Below are 14,460 nucleotides of genomic sequence, written 5' to 3'. Positions count from 1 at the left end.
CAAAGCGGCAGCTTACAATCCAGCTGTGTGGCGACGTACTCTGTCGAATAAGTGATCCGCGCTGATTCGACTAAATATTTGAGTGCAAATCCAAATCGATTTTTCCACCTCGAAGATTGTGATCAGTTTTGGCAAAAAATCAAAAGAAGGGGAAAGTTGTTTTGCAGTTGGCCACACATTCTCACTCATACACACACACACACAAAGATTAAACTAAAGCGAAGGTTTGGGAGGAAAAAAAGTTTGCAGAGCTAACAGCTGATTGTTCAGGCACACTGCCAAAAAGCTTCTTTATGGCACAGAAACAGTTTGAGTTATCATTCCCTCTCTCTCTCCCTCCGTCCACACACACACACTCACATCTGTCGCATCAGCCACAGTGATGGAGCATGTGTGCACCAGCCGAGAGCGCGCACGGGCGTAAACACACACACCAGCTGAGGCACTGCGGTGAAAGGCCACATTATTATTTATGCACACTCATAAAGGGAGAGGGTAAACTCTTCATAAATCACTCATACCCGAGAGGCTGGGGGGGGGGGGGGATGGAGCGAGGGATGTGGGTGACAGAGGAGCTCCAGGCCTCGTATTTCTCAGGCCGGCAACACAAATATCCAAGCGGCTCGTTCATCACTCCCCCCGCGGCGCGAAACACATCAGCGGTGGTTACGCCGGTCCTGATCTGAACACGCTGCGCTCCCTCGGCACACGGGAAACACTCGTGACCCCGTTTTGTCATAAACGTGCACTAAAACGCTGCACATTCCCGTGTACATATATACGAACGCGGGGGCGAATAACGTGTTCCAGCTCTCTCACCACCCGAAAGTCTAATAATCAGCTTTCTTCTCCCTGTGGCCTTTGCAGGGCCAGCTGCTCCCTCCTCCCTCCTCCCCTCCCGGGATCTGACAGAGAAATAGAAGGAGTGATTAACTCTGAGCTGCGAGGCTTTTGCCCTCTCACCTGTGGCTCTCTCCTCCACAGGCTGCACCTCCCTCCTCCTCCCTCCTCCTCTTCCCTCCTCCCTTGACATTAGACTTTCGTACCATACGTCACCTCTTTCTCTCGCCCTCCTTTTTCTTTACGGAGCTTTGAAGTGACCTTAAGGATGTTTTTCATTATTATAATTCATCCGATCATCAATAATTTACCAGTTTTTCTGCTGTATCCACGATGGCCTTCTTTAGGGGTAAATATTCTCTGCTCTCCTCCATGGCTGAAATATATATACACACACACACACTACATATATGTGAACTATACATTACTGACACTCGGTACCTGCCGTTGCCATGGAGAGCCAACATCCCTCCCAGCCTGGAGGTGTTTGGGAGAAGAGAGAGAGAAAAGAAAGCCTCACCCGGAGATTTTTCCTGCACCCATTATCCCGCGTGTTCCTTCCAACACGCCTTATTAGATAGTTATTGACTCAACATCAAAGCCCGGAGTGGAAAAGTGGGATTCGCGCTGCTGGTTCGTGTCTGCGAGCCGCGAAAAAAGTACAAAACAGCACCCGACAGCACCATCCATCAGCTGGTGTGAGGGTGACGAGGCTGCGGCTCCGACTGCTCGCTCACCTTCCCGGCAACATCAAATGAGCGAGTACCGCTGATCTTCAATGAAAAGGAATCGGCGTATTAATAACAACAGTGTGTAGGAGCTTCTTTAGGAGTTCAACCATCGTCACGTTTCTGCTTTTTTGTGCAAACGTTAAACATCTCATTTCATTCTATTCTCTTTTAAATATGGGTTATTACATTTTCTGTGTGTGTAACGAGCAATCCTGTCTTGTATAACGACGATAATAAATCCTCGATTGCCTGAAATGTATTTGACAACATTGGTTTAATATTGTGGAGAGGATATTTTGGAGTAGGGTGGACGAAGACAAACAGTTTGAGATATGCGATCGTCATAATCTGTGATGTTGAAAACTAACACTCCTCCTTTCCACAAGCCCCTCCCACGTCCAGCGTTGCCCCGGCTAATAATTCAAGTGGCCTATTCAGACACATTACGGTGCACGGAGCTCCATTCATTAACCCAATCAGCTCGGTGATGGGGACGAGAGGCAGAACAAAAAAAAAAAAGAAGAAGAAGAAGACCAACAACAACAGTGAGTGCGACACAGCGGACGCAGATGTGGCTTCAGCTGTGTAATTGCGCCAGAAATCATTACATACGCGACCTAAATGAGTTGGATTCAGTATCACCAGCATTTATCCTCTAGCTGCGGTGGAAGTGCACACTGCTACACACACAGGAGTGTGACTTTCTGCTGATTTGAGTTATTAGCAGTTGGAGTGACTCGGCGAGCGGAGGGAAAACACACACACACACATATATACACACACACACACACACTAGTCTGGGGCAATGTCATCCAGGAAAACAGATGGCGTGAGGCTGGTGAGGTCAGAGAGTAGATTTGCTGTAAACAAGTTGATCTATAATAGACCATTAGCTCCTCTGCAGGCTGCCAAGCTAACTGATGAAGCTAATACTGAGGACGAACAGAGCGCGACGTGGCTGTTTTTCTGATGTCCTTCATGTTTTCCAGGCCCCCCCCCCCATCCCGCCGGACCCAAGCAGGCCAGGTGGGTCAGGTTGCAGCCTGACACCGTCTCACTCCATTAGGAGCTAATGGGTGGAGTGATGGCGACGCGGAGGGCGACATGGAGTCCGTGCGATTAACAAGAAGGAGGAACACCAACTAGGACAAGATGTGAGGGGGCAGAAATGGGGCCTTATCCGAAACTGAATCCCGGGCCTTTTGCTTCAGCGAGCTGACAAATGACTTTGGAGAGGTGCCATCATTCAAAGTCGAAAGAAAAAGGTGGAGCGACGGCTCGTCTGCGGGAATTAAAAGTTCCAATAAAGTGCAACTTTGAAGAGAAAAGTTAAATGCAAAGCAGACGGGCACGGCGAGAGCTCGCTCTCTTTAAAGCCTTCCCAGGGTCCCCGCGTCGTGATTACAATCAAACAGGGTTTGGAGAATGTGTTTTGTTAATTGAATATAATCAGATGAAGAGCTGCTGTGGTGCTCAGATGGTGGTGGGTGGGGGGGGGGGGGTGTTGAATCAAGGTCAAGGCTGATGAGATATGATATGAAATCAGCTCGAGTGGCCGAGTCCCGCCGGGCAAAAAACTGTCAACCGCTCCGGTCTGATCCGATCTGATCTGCAGGCAACAGAGATAATCTGACTTCATTCAATACACCGGATGTTTACTGGAGATTTGAATACATGAATGTATAATTGGCGTTCGAGAGAGCGCACAATAAACACACGGTAAAGGACAAAGCAACGGGAACTCCTCTCACTCATGGGAACCACAGAGGTTGTTCTGCAATTTTAGAAAGAATGAATCGTCATCATTGTCTTGCTAAATAGACAAACACTATTTAGAAATATGACTTCATATAATGAGAATAACCGAGCAACAGCGTCAGACAATCAAATCCCTGCACGTCTGGAGCCGCCGGGCTTCAACGGCGACAGCAACCGTAAGAAATACATTTTGCTAGAATAACAATCAATCACGCAGAACTTAATGACCGGCTCATTTTACACACCGGGCATGTTCCCGAGTCCACGCAAGACTTCTGATTAATATTCAAATGTGCCAGACAGGCACGGGTGAGGACGTATGGATCACGATTCGGACATTCGGGAGATACATTTTCAGCACATGATCCCTCTCAGCGCCTAACAAGGAGAAGCAGCATTTAACCATTTCACCACCTTTACCTTTAATGTCCTGCACTGAGCCCGTTTTCCCCCCCCCTTCCTTTTCTCATATCCTTTTACGTGAATCGCCTTTGTGTACGAAACGTGCTGTAGAAATAAACTTGGCCCGCGATGACATTTTCTAATCAGCGCTCTTGAAACTCACGCCCCCCCCCCCCCCCCCCGCTCATCACTTGGCCATTCAGACAGGGCGCGGAGTTCTATTCGGGTGCCAATCAAATGGCGGAGGTGAGGGAGCGCGATGTCACGGAGGCGTCAAAAGGCAAATCAGCACGTCTGCGCCTCGCAATCACGCTCCCATTCACGAAACTTTTGTCGCGCGGTTTTAAGTAATGCTTTATTGTCGCCTGTCAGAGAGGGCTGACATCTGACGTGTGATAAACGACTTCAGGCAACTCGCCCGACGAGATCTGAAGCTAAAGACTGGACTTCATAAGGCTGGGTGCCCATATATGGATGTGAACAACTGTTATGTAGAAGGGGAAGTATTTGCTTGACTGTAATTTTAAAAAAAAGAAAGAAATATGAAGTAAATGTGGAAGAAGTGATTCAAAGAGGCGTCTTTTTTCTCTGTATAGTATGTGAAAGACCTACTTTAAATATCACAACGCGTCTCCGTGAGGCCGACTCATTTTTCTTCCCGGCATCGCGTCCTCCGCGGCGACGTGCCGGCAGAAGAGATGGATGACGGGAGATGGCCCCACCGCGATCAAGCGGTTGACATTTCGGAGGGAGACCAGCTGGGCCGCGCACCCTCGCCATTTCACGGCAAGCCGAGGCTGCACGGGAGGTTTCGTGGACGCAGTGATTAAAAAAAGGGCTAATTAAAGTGAGATGGAGGAAATCATTCCCGGGGGTTTTTTTCCCCCCCCCGATTAAATTTTCCATGAAATTAGATTTCTCGTTTGGCTGAATTGGGATGGAAGGTTGACTCTTTTTTTTTTAAGTGTTATTCCCCTCCATCGACAACAAGGTCCGTGTGGAGCAACGAGGAATGAGGATTGACAGTCCACTTATGAGGAGACGTTATGCTCCCTGGGTTTAATCCCCGCTCTGAGAGGAGATCGGCCGTGACACAGGGAGAGGACACTCGCACATGTTTGACATTCACATTTCCGCTGCACGTGGAGGAAACGGCCTCCGCATCAAACGCCATCTAGACGGCGTTTCACTTGCGTCGCGGCCGCGCTGCACGAAACCTCACCAATGGACACAGGAAGCAGCAGCCACGTCAATGGTGAACACACATGGGAGGGAGAATTGAAAGCCGGTGTATAGCTTGTATGTTAACGGCACGCTGGCATTGGACAGCCTGCCTGACTGCTCCCGCGTGCCTCCCAGACTTATGGGAGTAAAGGCCGCGGCGAATGCAGGATCCCAAAAAGGCCGCGAATGGCATGTATCAATGTGATTGAGGGTTCCTAGTACCATGACACAAGTCCACGACGCAATGTGTGTGTGTGAAAAAACACACACTGACGGAGGATGAAGCAGGTTAACTAGCCTCTAAACTGCAGCGATTTGACCTCCCAGCGTGACAGAAGAGGAAGAGATCGAAAAAGCGGTTCCGTCCGCTCGCTTCTCCGAAACCATTAACAAAGTAGTGGGGTATCGACGGGTCAATGCCTCCAACTGTGTTCTGAGAGCACACACACACACACACACACACACACACACACACACACACACACACACACACACACACACACACACACACACACAGTAAAGGGTCAAAGTAGAGCAGCGCTTCATAGTATAATTGACTGAACCGTGACCTGCTCCCTTCATACTGAGGTCTTTTGTGTCTGTGTATACGTGGTCACACCTCAGCCAACACCCCGTGGCCTTCCTCGCATTCATCAGATTGATATTAATATTCATGAGGAGGCTGGTGGCCGGTGTGTCTCGAGATGGGGGGGGGGGGGGGGGGGGGGGTGCTAATGAACGAAGCGCGTTTGCGTGTGTGTGAGCGAGGCAAGCTGTAATCAAATCACAGCCGCCCCCTCATCTCCCTCCTCATCAACCACCAGTGGCGCTCCTTCCGTGGACGATAATGCTAACATGCTACGCCACGCGGCTGCCTGCGGCGGAGACAGCAGACGCGCGCGCGCGTGTGTGCGCGCGCGCGTCTGCTGTCTCCGTGTGTGTGTGTGGAGTAATGGTCGGGGGCTGGCCCAGATAAAGAGGTCTGGACTCGCGGGCTAAGCTAACCACTAGGCGTACAAATAGCTTGCCATTATCTCTCATTAGCATCCGCGGCTAACACAGGGCCCACGCTGAGCGGTGGAGGGCCCTCACAATGGGACCACTCCTGTATGATTGATGGGGAAACAGCGTCGGCCACAATAACGGAACAAAAAAAACTGAAAAAGAGAAGCACTAAAGATAGAATCTGGCGGCGAGGTTATAAAAACGTAGACAAACAAAACGGGAGTCGGACTAATCAAGAACGCCAGGCACGGCTCATTAATCTGAGAGAGCCGACGCCGCTTGGAGGCCCGGAGATAAGTCGGGATGACTGGCACGCTACCATGACCACGTGCGCCCGCTCGTCCAACTCAGCCCGCTATCTTCTTCATCAGCGGGAAAAACAAAAGGATGAAATGAGGAGCGGGATGAAAGCTGCGGGGAGGAGGAGGAGGAGGGAGGGGAGGGGGAGGAGGGAGGCATCTGGAGAATTGGGTGAAAGCTGAGAGAGAGAGAGCAAAGAAACAAAAAGGTAAATTAGACGGTTCCTGCAGGGGGGGGAGACTTGTTAGCAAGGGGATTTGATCAAATGCTAGAGCGGGATTTGATCTGTGACACTTCATCATCACTCTGAAGAGAAAGCAGGTTTTAGGAGGAGGAGGAGGAGGAGGAGTCATTCAATTCCATGCCAGACTCATCCTCTTATGCACAAATAAAACAGATCTCATGATTATAATCCCGTCATCCCGGAAAATTAAGCTTCTGTTCTCTGTGATTGCAAAAAGACAAACTTCCCCACAGTTGACGATTCCCACATCTATTATTTAGCTCCGTCCCCCTTTTGTTTTTCTCCCACACAGAATATTTTGCCAAACTTGCAGTCCTACATGCATAAACACGCACGCAGGCGCTCTATTGTTCACGCATCTTAAAACGCCATTGTTACCGCGCGGTGCAGGGTCGGCGGGAATATTCCGTTTCATTTCGGCCTTCTTGCTGACCAAGTGTTGATAATTCATCTCCCGTCTGGGCCCCGGGGCTTATGAATATGGATTTCGTGGGAGTTTATTCGCACATCTTAGGAATGCATTATGGGAAATTAGCGAGAGGAATAAAAAAAAAGAAGAAAAAGCGTGCTCTTTATAGAAACCGGGCCGCTCAGCCCGATTCTGTGAAGTTACGTTTTTCGGGGGACTTTTAAATCTGAAATGATGTCCCTTCATCCGTCTCGGGGGGGGGGGGGGGACTCTGCTGTAATTCGCCGCGCCTCGCGCCAGGTAAGAGCAATCAGGACACCGCTTGCGACAGGGGAATGGCGACGAACCCCCGATGCGTGAACACCAGAACTGTCCCGTCGCCTCGGCCCTCACCTTCTCTCGGTCTTCCACCAGGTCACTCAGCAGGTCGTCCATGTCCATGATCCCTCCGTCGATGTACGTCATGTGCTGGGTCCTCACTTCGCTCTCCTCCTGCTGGACACAACGTTAGAAATAAATTAGCATCAGAGCACGAATAAAAAGAACAGGCTTAATTACCATCACTTTAACGTGAAGACTTTAACACAAATAACAAAAACACATTCTCACAAAAGGTCCCAGAAACATAAATCCTTCATGTGTCATCTCCACGACACACACACACACACGTTTCACAGAGCTATGTGTGAAGATTTCAGTCACTGTTTTATGCTAAAAATAACTCCCCTCTCTGCCATTTGTGCTCCACTACGAATGCTTTTGTTTACAGCAACAAATGTGTCACAACGCTGACAGTCAGTCAACGCAACCGCCGCACAGACCCAGCAGCAGCCTTCCCCCGTTTGTTCGGCAGGTACAGTAGCAGCACATGACCCACATTACGCGAGTACAGTTGGTGCAGAGGAATGGGAAAGTGAGGAGGGGTGGTGGTGGATGGGAAATGTTTCCAGTTTTTGCCGCTCTGCGGGGGGCACATTCCGGGACGCTTTCGCCGTCGCCATGAGGTCGGAGGTCAGAGTGAGTGCGCCACCGCGGAGCAGGAAGTACCACGAGCCGGTGTGCGCTCCGACCGTTGATGGGGAACAAGGACTTTTGTCTGTGATCTGTGTGGGCTGTTGACGGAAATCAACAGAGAAGTACACGAACAATAGCATCTTCCTCTTTCTGTGAGAGTGGGAGAAGAGAAAGATGATCAAATATGAACACAGATAAGTGAAACTCAGACCTCCTGGATCGGTCAAATGTTGCTATTTTCTTTCCAACATTTCTACTAAAAGAAACCTTTATCGTTACAAACAATGTGTGCGGTAGAAAACAGCCCATTAGGAGCTGCCCATACCAATAAGCAATCTGTCCAGAGCGACGCACGACTACATTAGCGGCTAAATTACCAGCTATGGGCAATAAGCTGCGGAAGGCTGGAATGACTTTGGCTGAGACCCAGCGAGTGGCTTCTGCTGCATCACCATCGTGAATGGGCTCCTTCTTGCTCCGCTGCATCCGAATGTGAATTGCGGGGGCGCAAAAAAAATAAAAGAGAGGGCGTCTGCCTTGCACAATGGGCCGAGTCCATTCTCTTAAAAGCAAATGGTCGGGAGAGGTTGGGATTTCAATCACAGGAATAAAGCCTCCCTTTCTTTCAGAGGTGCCCGTCATGCCGCAGCTGAGACGTCTACAACTCGCATGCAAACGCGGTGCAGTTTTCCCACAATGCAACGGCGTGTTGGCAAACACAAACGGCGAGAGTGTCCCAGTCACTGTAACAAAGAGAGTAGATATCATGTCATCGTTCATTTTTGTGTGACACATTTTTATAAAGACAACCAAACGCAATGCATGCTGGGAAGCCACAGTAACTTTTAGCTCATAGCTCATTCAATCAGTTACACCATTGTGCCAGAATATTTAAAAAAAAACATTTAAAGTCAGAAACAGTGTGTTTATTGATCATTTATTGAGTCTTTATGTTCATGTTTACTACGGGGACATTGAAACCGGTGGAGCGCAGACGTAGCAAAGACATCAGGGCGACGCGTTTACACCTCGCCAGAAAAACCGGTCCAACCTGAACGACCGCCGGCATTCTTCTGCCTCGAACCGACACTGTTCCCATTATGTGTGAGTGTGTGTGTGACAGCACACAGTACAGGAGTGAAGCGCGGTAATTGGCTCGTTTGCGCATCACCAGCATTAAGACACACACCTTTATGAAATAAGAGATATTCGTGGGATTTTTGAATTAGCATCCTCAGGCAGAAAAACGCACTGCCTAGTGATGAATGTACAAAAGAAAAACAGCCTCCTCTGAAGTCCCTGCTGATTCCCCTTTGTATCCTGAACTCTTCCCGTGACATGGAAAAACAAAAAGGAGTCGGGAGTCAGTCAGCCACCAGCGGAGGAGAATTACCGAGATAGTTAGAAGAGTAAATTCCCTGCAAATTACACAATTAAGAGCACTTCTTGAGTTGTGATATCTTGCTGAAACTGGTTTTTTTCCAGGTATTTTACTGCTTTCACGTCTCTGGAACTGAGGCCTTTTTATTGTGTCACTGTCTGGAATGCCCGAGTTTAAAGTCGCCCACGCTGCCCTGCAGGACGGACAGGCCGTGAGACGGGGAGAGACGGCTACAGTACCTGGCCTTGTGTTTCTTTATTGTGTAATAGTATGGATGTCAGATGGACGCTAAGAACTAATCAAACATATAAACATTATATATATAAATCTTACAGTGACACCTCGGGGTGCAAATCTTTACACAATAGCAGTGATCGAATAGTGCGCGAAAAACGACATGAGAAGATCTTTTGTCACATTCTCGATACACATTTGCGCAGCGTGATTTTAATTACAACGGTGTATCAAGTCGGAATGCAGCTCGTTAGCGGGTTTGTCAGTTAACATGAGAACATCTTCTCAACAACGGATGCACGAAAAGCAGCTGTGCACGCCTGCGGAGTCACGGCCGGGACTAGATCAGAAGAACCCGCTAATTAGCGAGGTCTGCGTGCCATTGCTGCACTGCACGGTGCAGAACCCTGTTCACCGACACACATTCTCGCCACTTCTATTAGGAGGAGGTGACTCAGGACTGCTGAGTCAGCGTCCTGCAACGGCTCCTAATTAACATGCTCTGTGAAAAGCAATCAGGGGGGGGGGCGGCTGGTGTGCTCTCGCCGAGCATCAACAGGGATGGCCGGGCGGAGCGGCCGTGGCTGTGGCTGCTGGTGAAGCAGAGACGTAACAGCTCAGTGGACACTGAGCAAGATGAGCTCCTCCATGTGTGTGTGTGTGTGTGTGTGTAATCCATCGAGCCGCTCCATCCTTCCATCGCCACTTCCGCGGGCCTCTCGCATCCCCACCAGCCAGCACGTGGTCAGGCTGAATCGGTGGAGGCGGTGGTGGTGGTGAGGACCAGCTAACCGATAACACCCGGACCTGTCACCAGTCCTAATCCCCAATCACTCACGGGACAAAGGCCTCCTGTCCGCAACCGCGCAGCCCCCCGACTGTCCACATTGAGGACATCAGACAGTAAACTCCCACCTGTCCGCTGAGATACCAGGGCTTAAAAACAGAGAGCTATTGTACAGGTAGACAGCTGAAGGGCCACGCGGGGGACCAAACTCACACCGGCACCCTATCACGCCGGGACAGCGTGCACATACACGGCGGCTGATTAACCAAAGGTCAGTTCGACAGAGTGATTAATGCTCAAGTGATTGCAGAAAGCTTGAAAAAGGGGGGGGGGGGGGGGGGGGGTTATATCTTTGTGTACAAGTGGGACATTCAAAACAACACACAGCACAGGAGAACAGCACTGTACACTAGTTATTGGCAGTGGTGTATAGTAACGTACTTAAGTCGTTTTTTTGGATATTTTGGATGGATATTTTAACGCAAACCACGATCTTTTCCTAAACCTAACTAAGTAGTTTCATCGCCTAAACCTGAGCTGTTTCCTGTGAAGATGGAAGTTTATTTTGAAAAGACAGTATGCATGTAACAAGCAAAAACAGACTCATGTTGCTGGACTTTTGCAGGAAAAACGCACGAAAAATGGAGTAACTTTTCGTAAAATATCAATAAAACGGGGATGAATTTATACCATTGTATAAAGAGAGTGACATAAGATCAATCTCATGTATGTAAGTTAAATCAGCTATAATCACTCTTTTAAAGTGATTAGTGATGTCTAAAACATTTAAAAAAGGAGTAACTTCAATAGAATCATTCTATACACTGCAGCTTCTTTACATTCTAATTGAATGTATATAAGTTACATTCTAATACAATGTAACTTCTTTACATTCTAATAGAATGTAAAGAAGTTACATTGTAATACAATGTAACTTCTTTACATTGAATGTAGAGTGTAGAATGTAAAGAAGTACATTTAATATCATTAATGACATTTAATATCAGAAAATTACTTTTGATACTTAAGTACAATAAATATCAGATACTTTAAGACTTTTACTCAAGTAGTATTCTAATAGGTGACTTTTACTAGAGTCATTTTCCAGTAAGGTATCTTTACTTTTACTCAAGTATGGCTTTGGGTACTTTATACACCACTGGTTATTGGTCAGTGTATTTACCCAGAATACCTTTTCTTTGTGCATCCAGATGTTGCATGGAGGCACAAAGTCTATTGAGGCATGTTAGCGATCTCCTGTGATGGTTTCCTGAGTGTGGGATTGTTGACCATCAAAACGCTCAAACATTGTATTTATATGAAATGTAAACAGCAGTTCTCTGGACCAGCACAATAAGACAACAACACTTAAATAAACAGTCAAACGTGTACTTCTAAAAGTTCAGTCAACAGAAAGACTTCGTATCTAGCGTTAGCTTTAAAAGTATGAACACAACCACACATTGGTCACGTGACACCACAGCCAGGTTATAGGAGCTATTGCTCTTATGAAACACGAAGAATGAGTGGAATTTAAACTTCTTTTTTTCTCATGTGGGTACAATGACGTGGACGTGTTGTCCACGTTAAAAGCCCCGAGGGAAGTTGAGTGGGTGATGGTTTGAAGGTGTGTTTACCTGGTCCAAAATCCTGCGGTATCTCCGCGTGGCTTGTTCGGTTAAGTCCCGGACGGTCCACGCAGCTTTGCAGGGAACCACCACCGCAGTGTCCCCGAACGTCACCGTGACTTTCATAGCAGCTGTCAAGTCAAATGTTTGGTTGTTTTGGGAAAATAATAAAGAAATGTATCCAAGTTTCGGTTGTATCTCGAGCCCGGAGCTCCTCCCTGGAAAGTGGCACCTGTCCGTCGAAACCGGAGCAACAGGTGTCTCAGTTCAGGTCGAAATCCCGGTGAAGTCCCTCGTGCGCCTTTACCGAGCCGACACGCGCGTATGCAACACGTTCATTTAAACCAAGTTGTCATATAAGTCGCAGAAAAACAGGAGCTACGGCCGCGGAAGTGTGACTTTGTCATCGTTGAGCGCCGCGCGGATCCACCCAAACAAAACAAAACTGCGCGAGGAACCCGGAAGAAATCACCGCGACTCTGGCACTTCAGGAAACTGCATTCCCACTGACGCACCGCAACACTTACAATACATTTTTTTTATATATTTGATGTAGTTTTAAGCTTTTAATAGAAACACGTGTTGGACAATGATCATCCAATAACGCATTTTTCATTAAGTAATGTGTTAGAGTGCAGTTGACATGATGTCATCTGATAAACTCTCACTTTACCACCAATGAAATATGAAATATCCTCATTAGATTGCATTTAAAACAACAGTCTCATTTAATCCATATCTCCGAAAAAATATATTTTATAGAATATATAGGAATGTATTTCAAATATGAAAAATCCTCATTACCTTATTATTTAATCCAAATGTAGCTAGGTTTTGGACCAATGTTAGTACTTGCCAATGTATAAGAGTCTCCTGAATGGTGATACTATGTATATTAATATTCTCACATTTTCATTGTTTGTGCACGCAGTAAAGCGTCAATATTGTATGACCTTTTAAATTTAATCTTATATTCTGTTTTTAGCTTTATTTTGTAACATCTGCCTCTTGGGACCACAGATGAAAAATAGCCTCTTGGCTAACTCTGGCACATTTACAGAAATGTTTTTATTACTGTGCATTGTCCCTTATCAAATAAACCAATAAATAAACCAAGTCATCATTTCAGTCCGGTCTAAAACACCTAATAATTAAAATAATAATCATACTTAATCAGAGGCCGATATTGTACATTTCAGCCCACTACATTTATTTCCCAGGGATTGTTATGAGATACTTTATACATAAACATTTTACATACACAGCCTGTAATCAACCTATTAACTATGACTCATTGATTTCTTCCACCTGTAAAAATGATAAAATATTAATAATATGTGATAGTCCAACAATGACAGTGGTCAGTAGCATTATGAATGCATATTCAGGTTTCCTAAATGTCATCATTTGTAATGTATAAAACATACACATAATAATATCATATAAATAACTACATACTACTGTGAAGTCATATAATGCAGGGAGACCATGAGGTACACATTTGCAGAGAATTATGTTATGCCGAACTCCTTGTAATCCCCCACTCACACACACACACCTCTACTCACACGCATACTAATTACCTGCCTGTTATTGTCTGTCATTTTATGTCATTAGGTGTGTTGTGAAATTGCCTTTATGGATATTAATGGCCGCTGACACGCTCCCGTGCCTTATTCCTGGCATTGTTTGGTTTTTGCTCACGGGAATTTCCTCCCCCGTCAAATCAGAAAAGCCACCGGTGGCAGATGGATTCATAATTGGGACAAGCAATTATTTCCACTGCCGCTGTAATTCACCCAAAATGAACGGAACGGAACAATGAAGGGCTGACAGCCTCTTTTGCCTCTCGTTTCATCTCACTCCTCTCATCCCCAATAAACAAGGTGAGGAGAGGAGAGAGAGAGAGATAATCTCTGCTTTTTAAGATGATTTTTCATCCTCTACCTGGTTTAACACTGCGTTGGCATGAGCCACTGAGTATGATGCTCCCCCAGTGTGATTATGGCAGCATGCTGAGTCATCAGTGGGTGCAGTTACTTGGCTGCACTCAGTCAGCGGTGGAACATGTGTGTTCCCGTACATTATTTAATCCCTGTGAGCTAAACGAGAGGTGTGATGTTCGTGCTTTAAGCTCTTATTTGTCCTGTTCTCCATCCAAAGTCCAACACTCACACTGTTGGTTCATGAAAGGCTCTGCCACAGCTGTGTGTGTGTGCCAAAGATTGGTCTCTCATTTATTCACCTGTCGGTTAAAATGGGCAATGGGGAGATTGCTGATTGACATTTTGAGGACTTCATTACCCAGAAATCAGTTGAAGTGGCTCCAGTTAAACGCCACCTAAATGTTTGGAACAGCAGGTGTAGAGACCGAAAAAACAACAAAGATATTTGGGTCCTGATTGTTACTGGAGTGCTTCTGCAGGGCTCAATAGAATCCTTTTCTTTATGCACCCATGCACGTTTCACAAGATTATGTTTTGGGGCATTTTGCCTTTATTTA

The 14,460-nt window shown here is 46.8% G+C and overlaps 1 protein-coding gene across 1 annotated transcript in view; it reads right to left on the bottom strand.

Annotated features, from left to right (window-relative positions):
• The window catches only part of pard3ba (par-3 family cell polarity regulator beta a), a gene marked incomplete at its 5' end in the record, with an annotated part of 95,212 nt that extends 83,129 nt beyond the window's left edge, over positions 1–12,083 (bottom strand). The window contains 2 exons of the mRNA XM_079296265.1: positions 7,307–7,408; positions 11,967–12,083. Of these exons, the coding sequence (XP_079152391.1) occupies positions 7,307–7,408; positions 11,967–12,083 (219 nt within the window). The remainder of the gene's footprint in view (positions 1–7,306; positions 7,409–11,966) is intronic.
• Positions 12,084–14,460: the final 2,377 nt, after the last annotated feature.

Source organism: Melanostigma gelatinosum (genome assembly GCF_949748355.1).
Source record: "Melanostigma gelatinosum genome assembly, chromosome: 24".
Classification (NCBI taxonomy): Eukaryota; Metazoa; Chordata; class Actinopteri; order Perciformes; family Zoarcidae; genus Melanostigma; species Melanostigma gelatinosum.
This window is presented reverse-complemented; position numbering and strand designations above follow the sequence as displayed.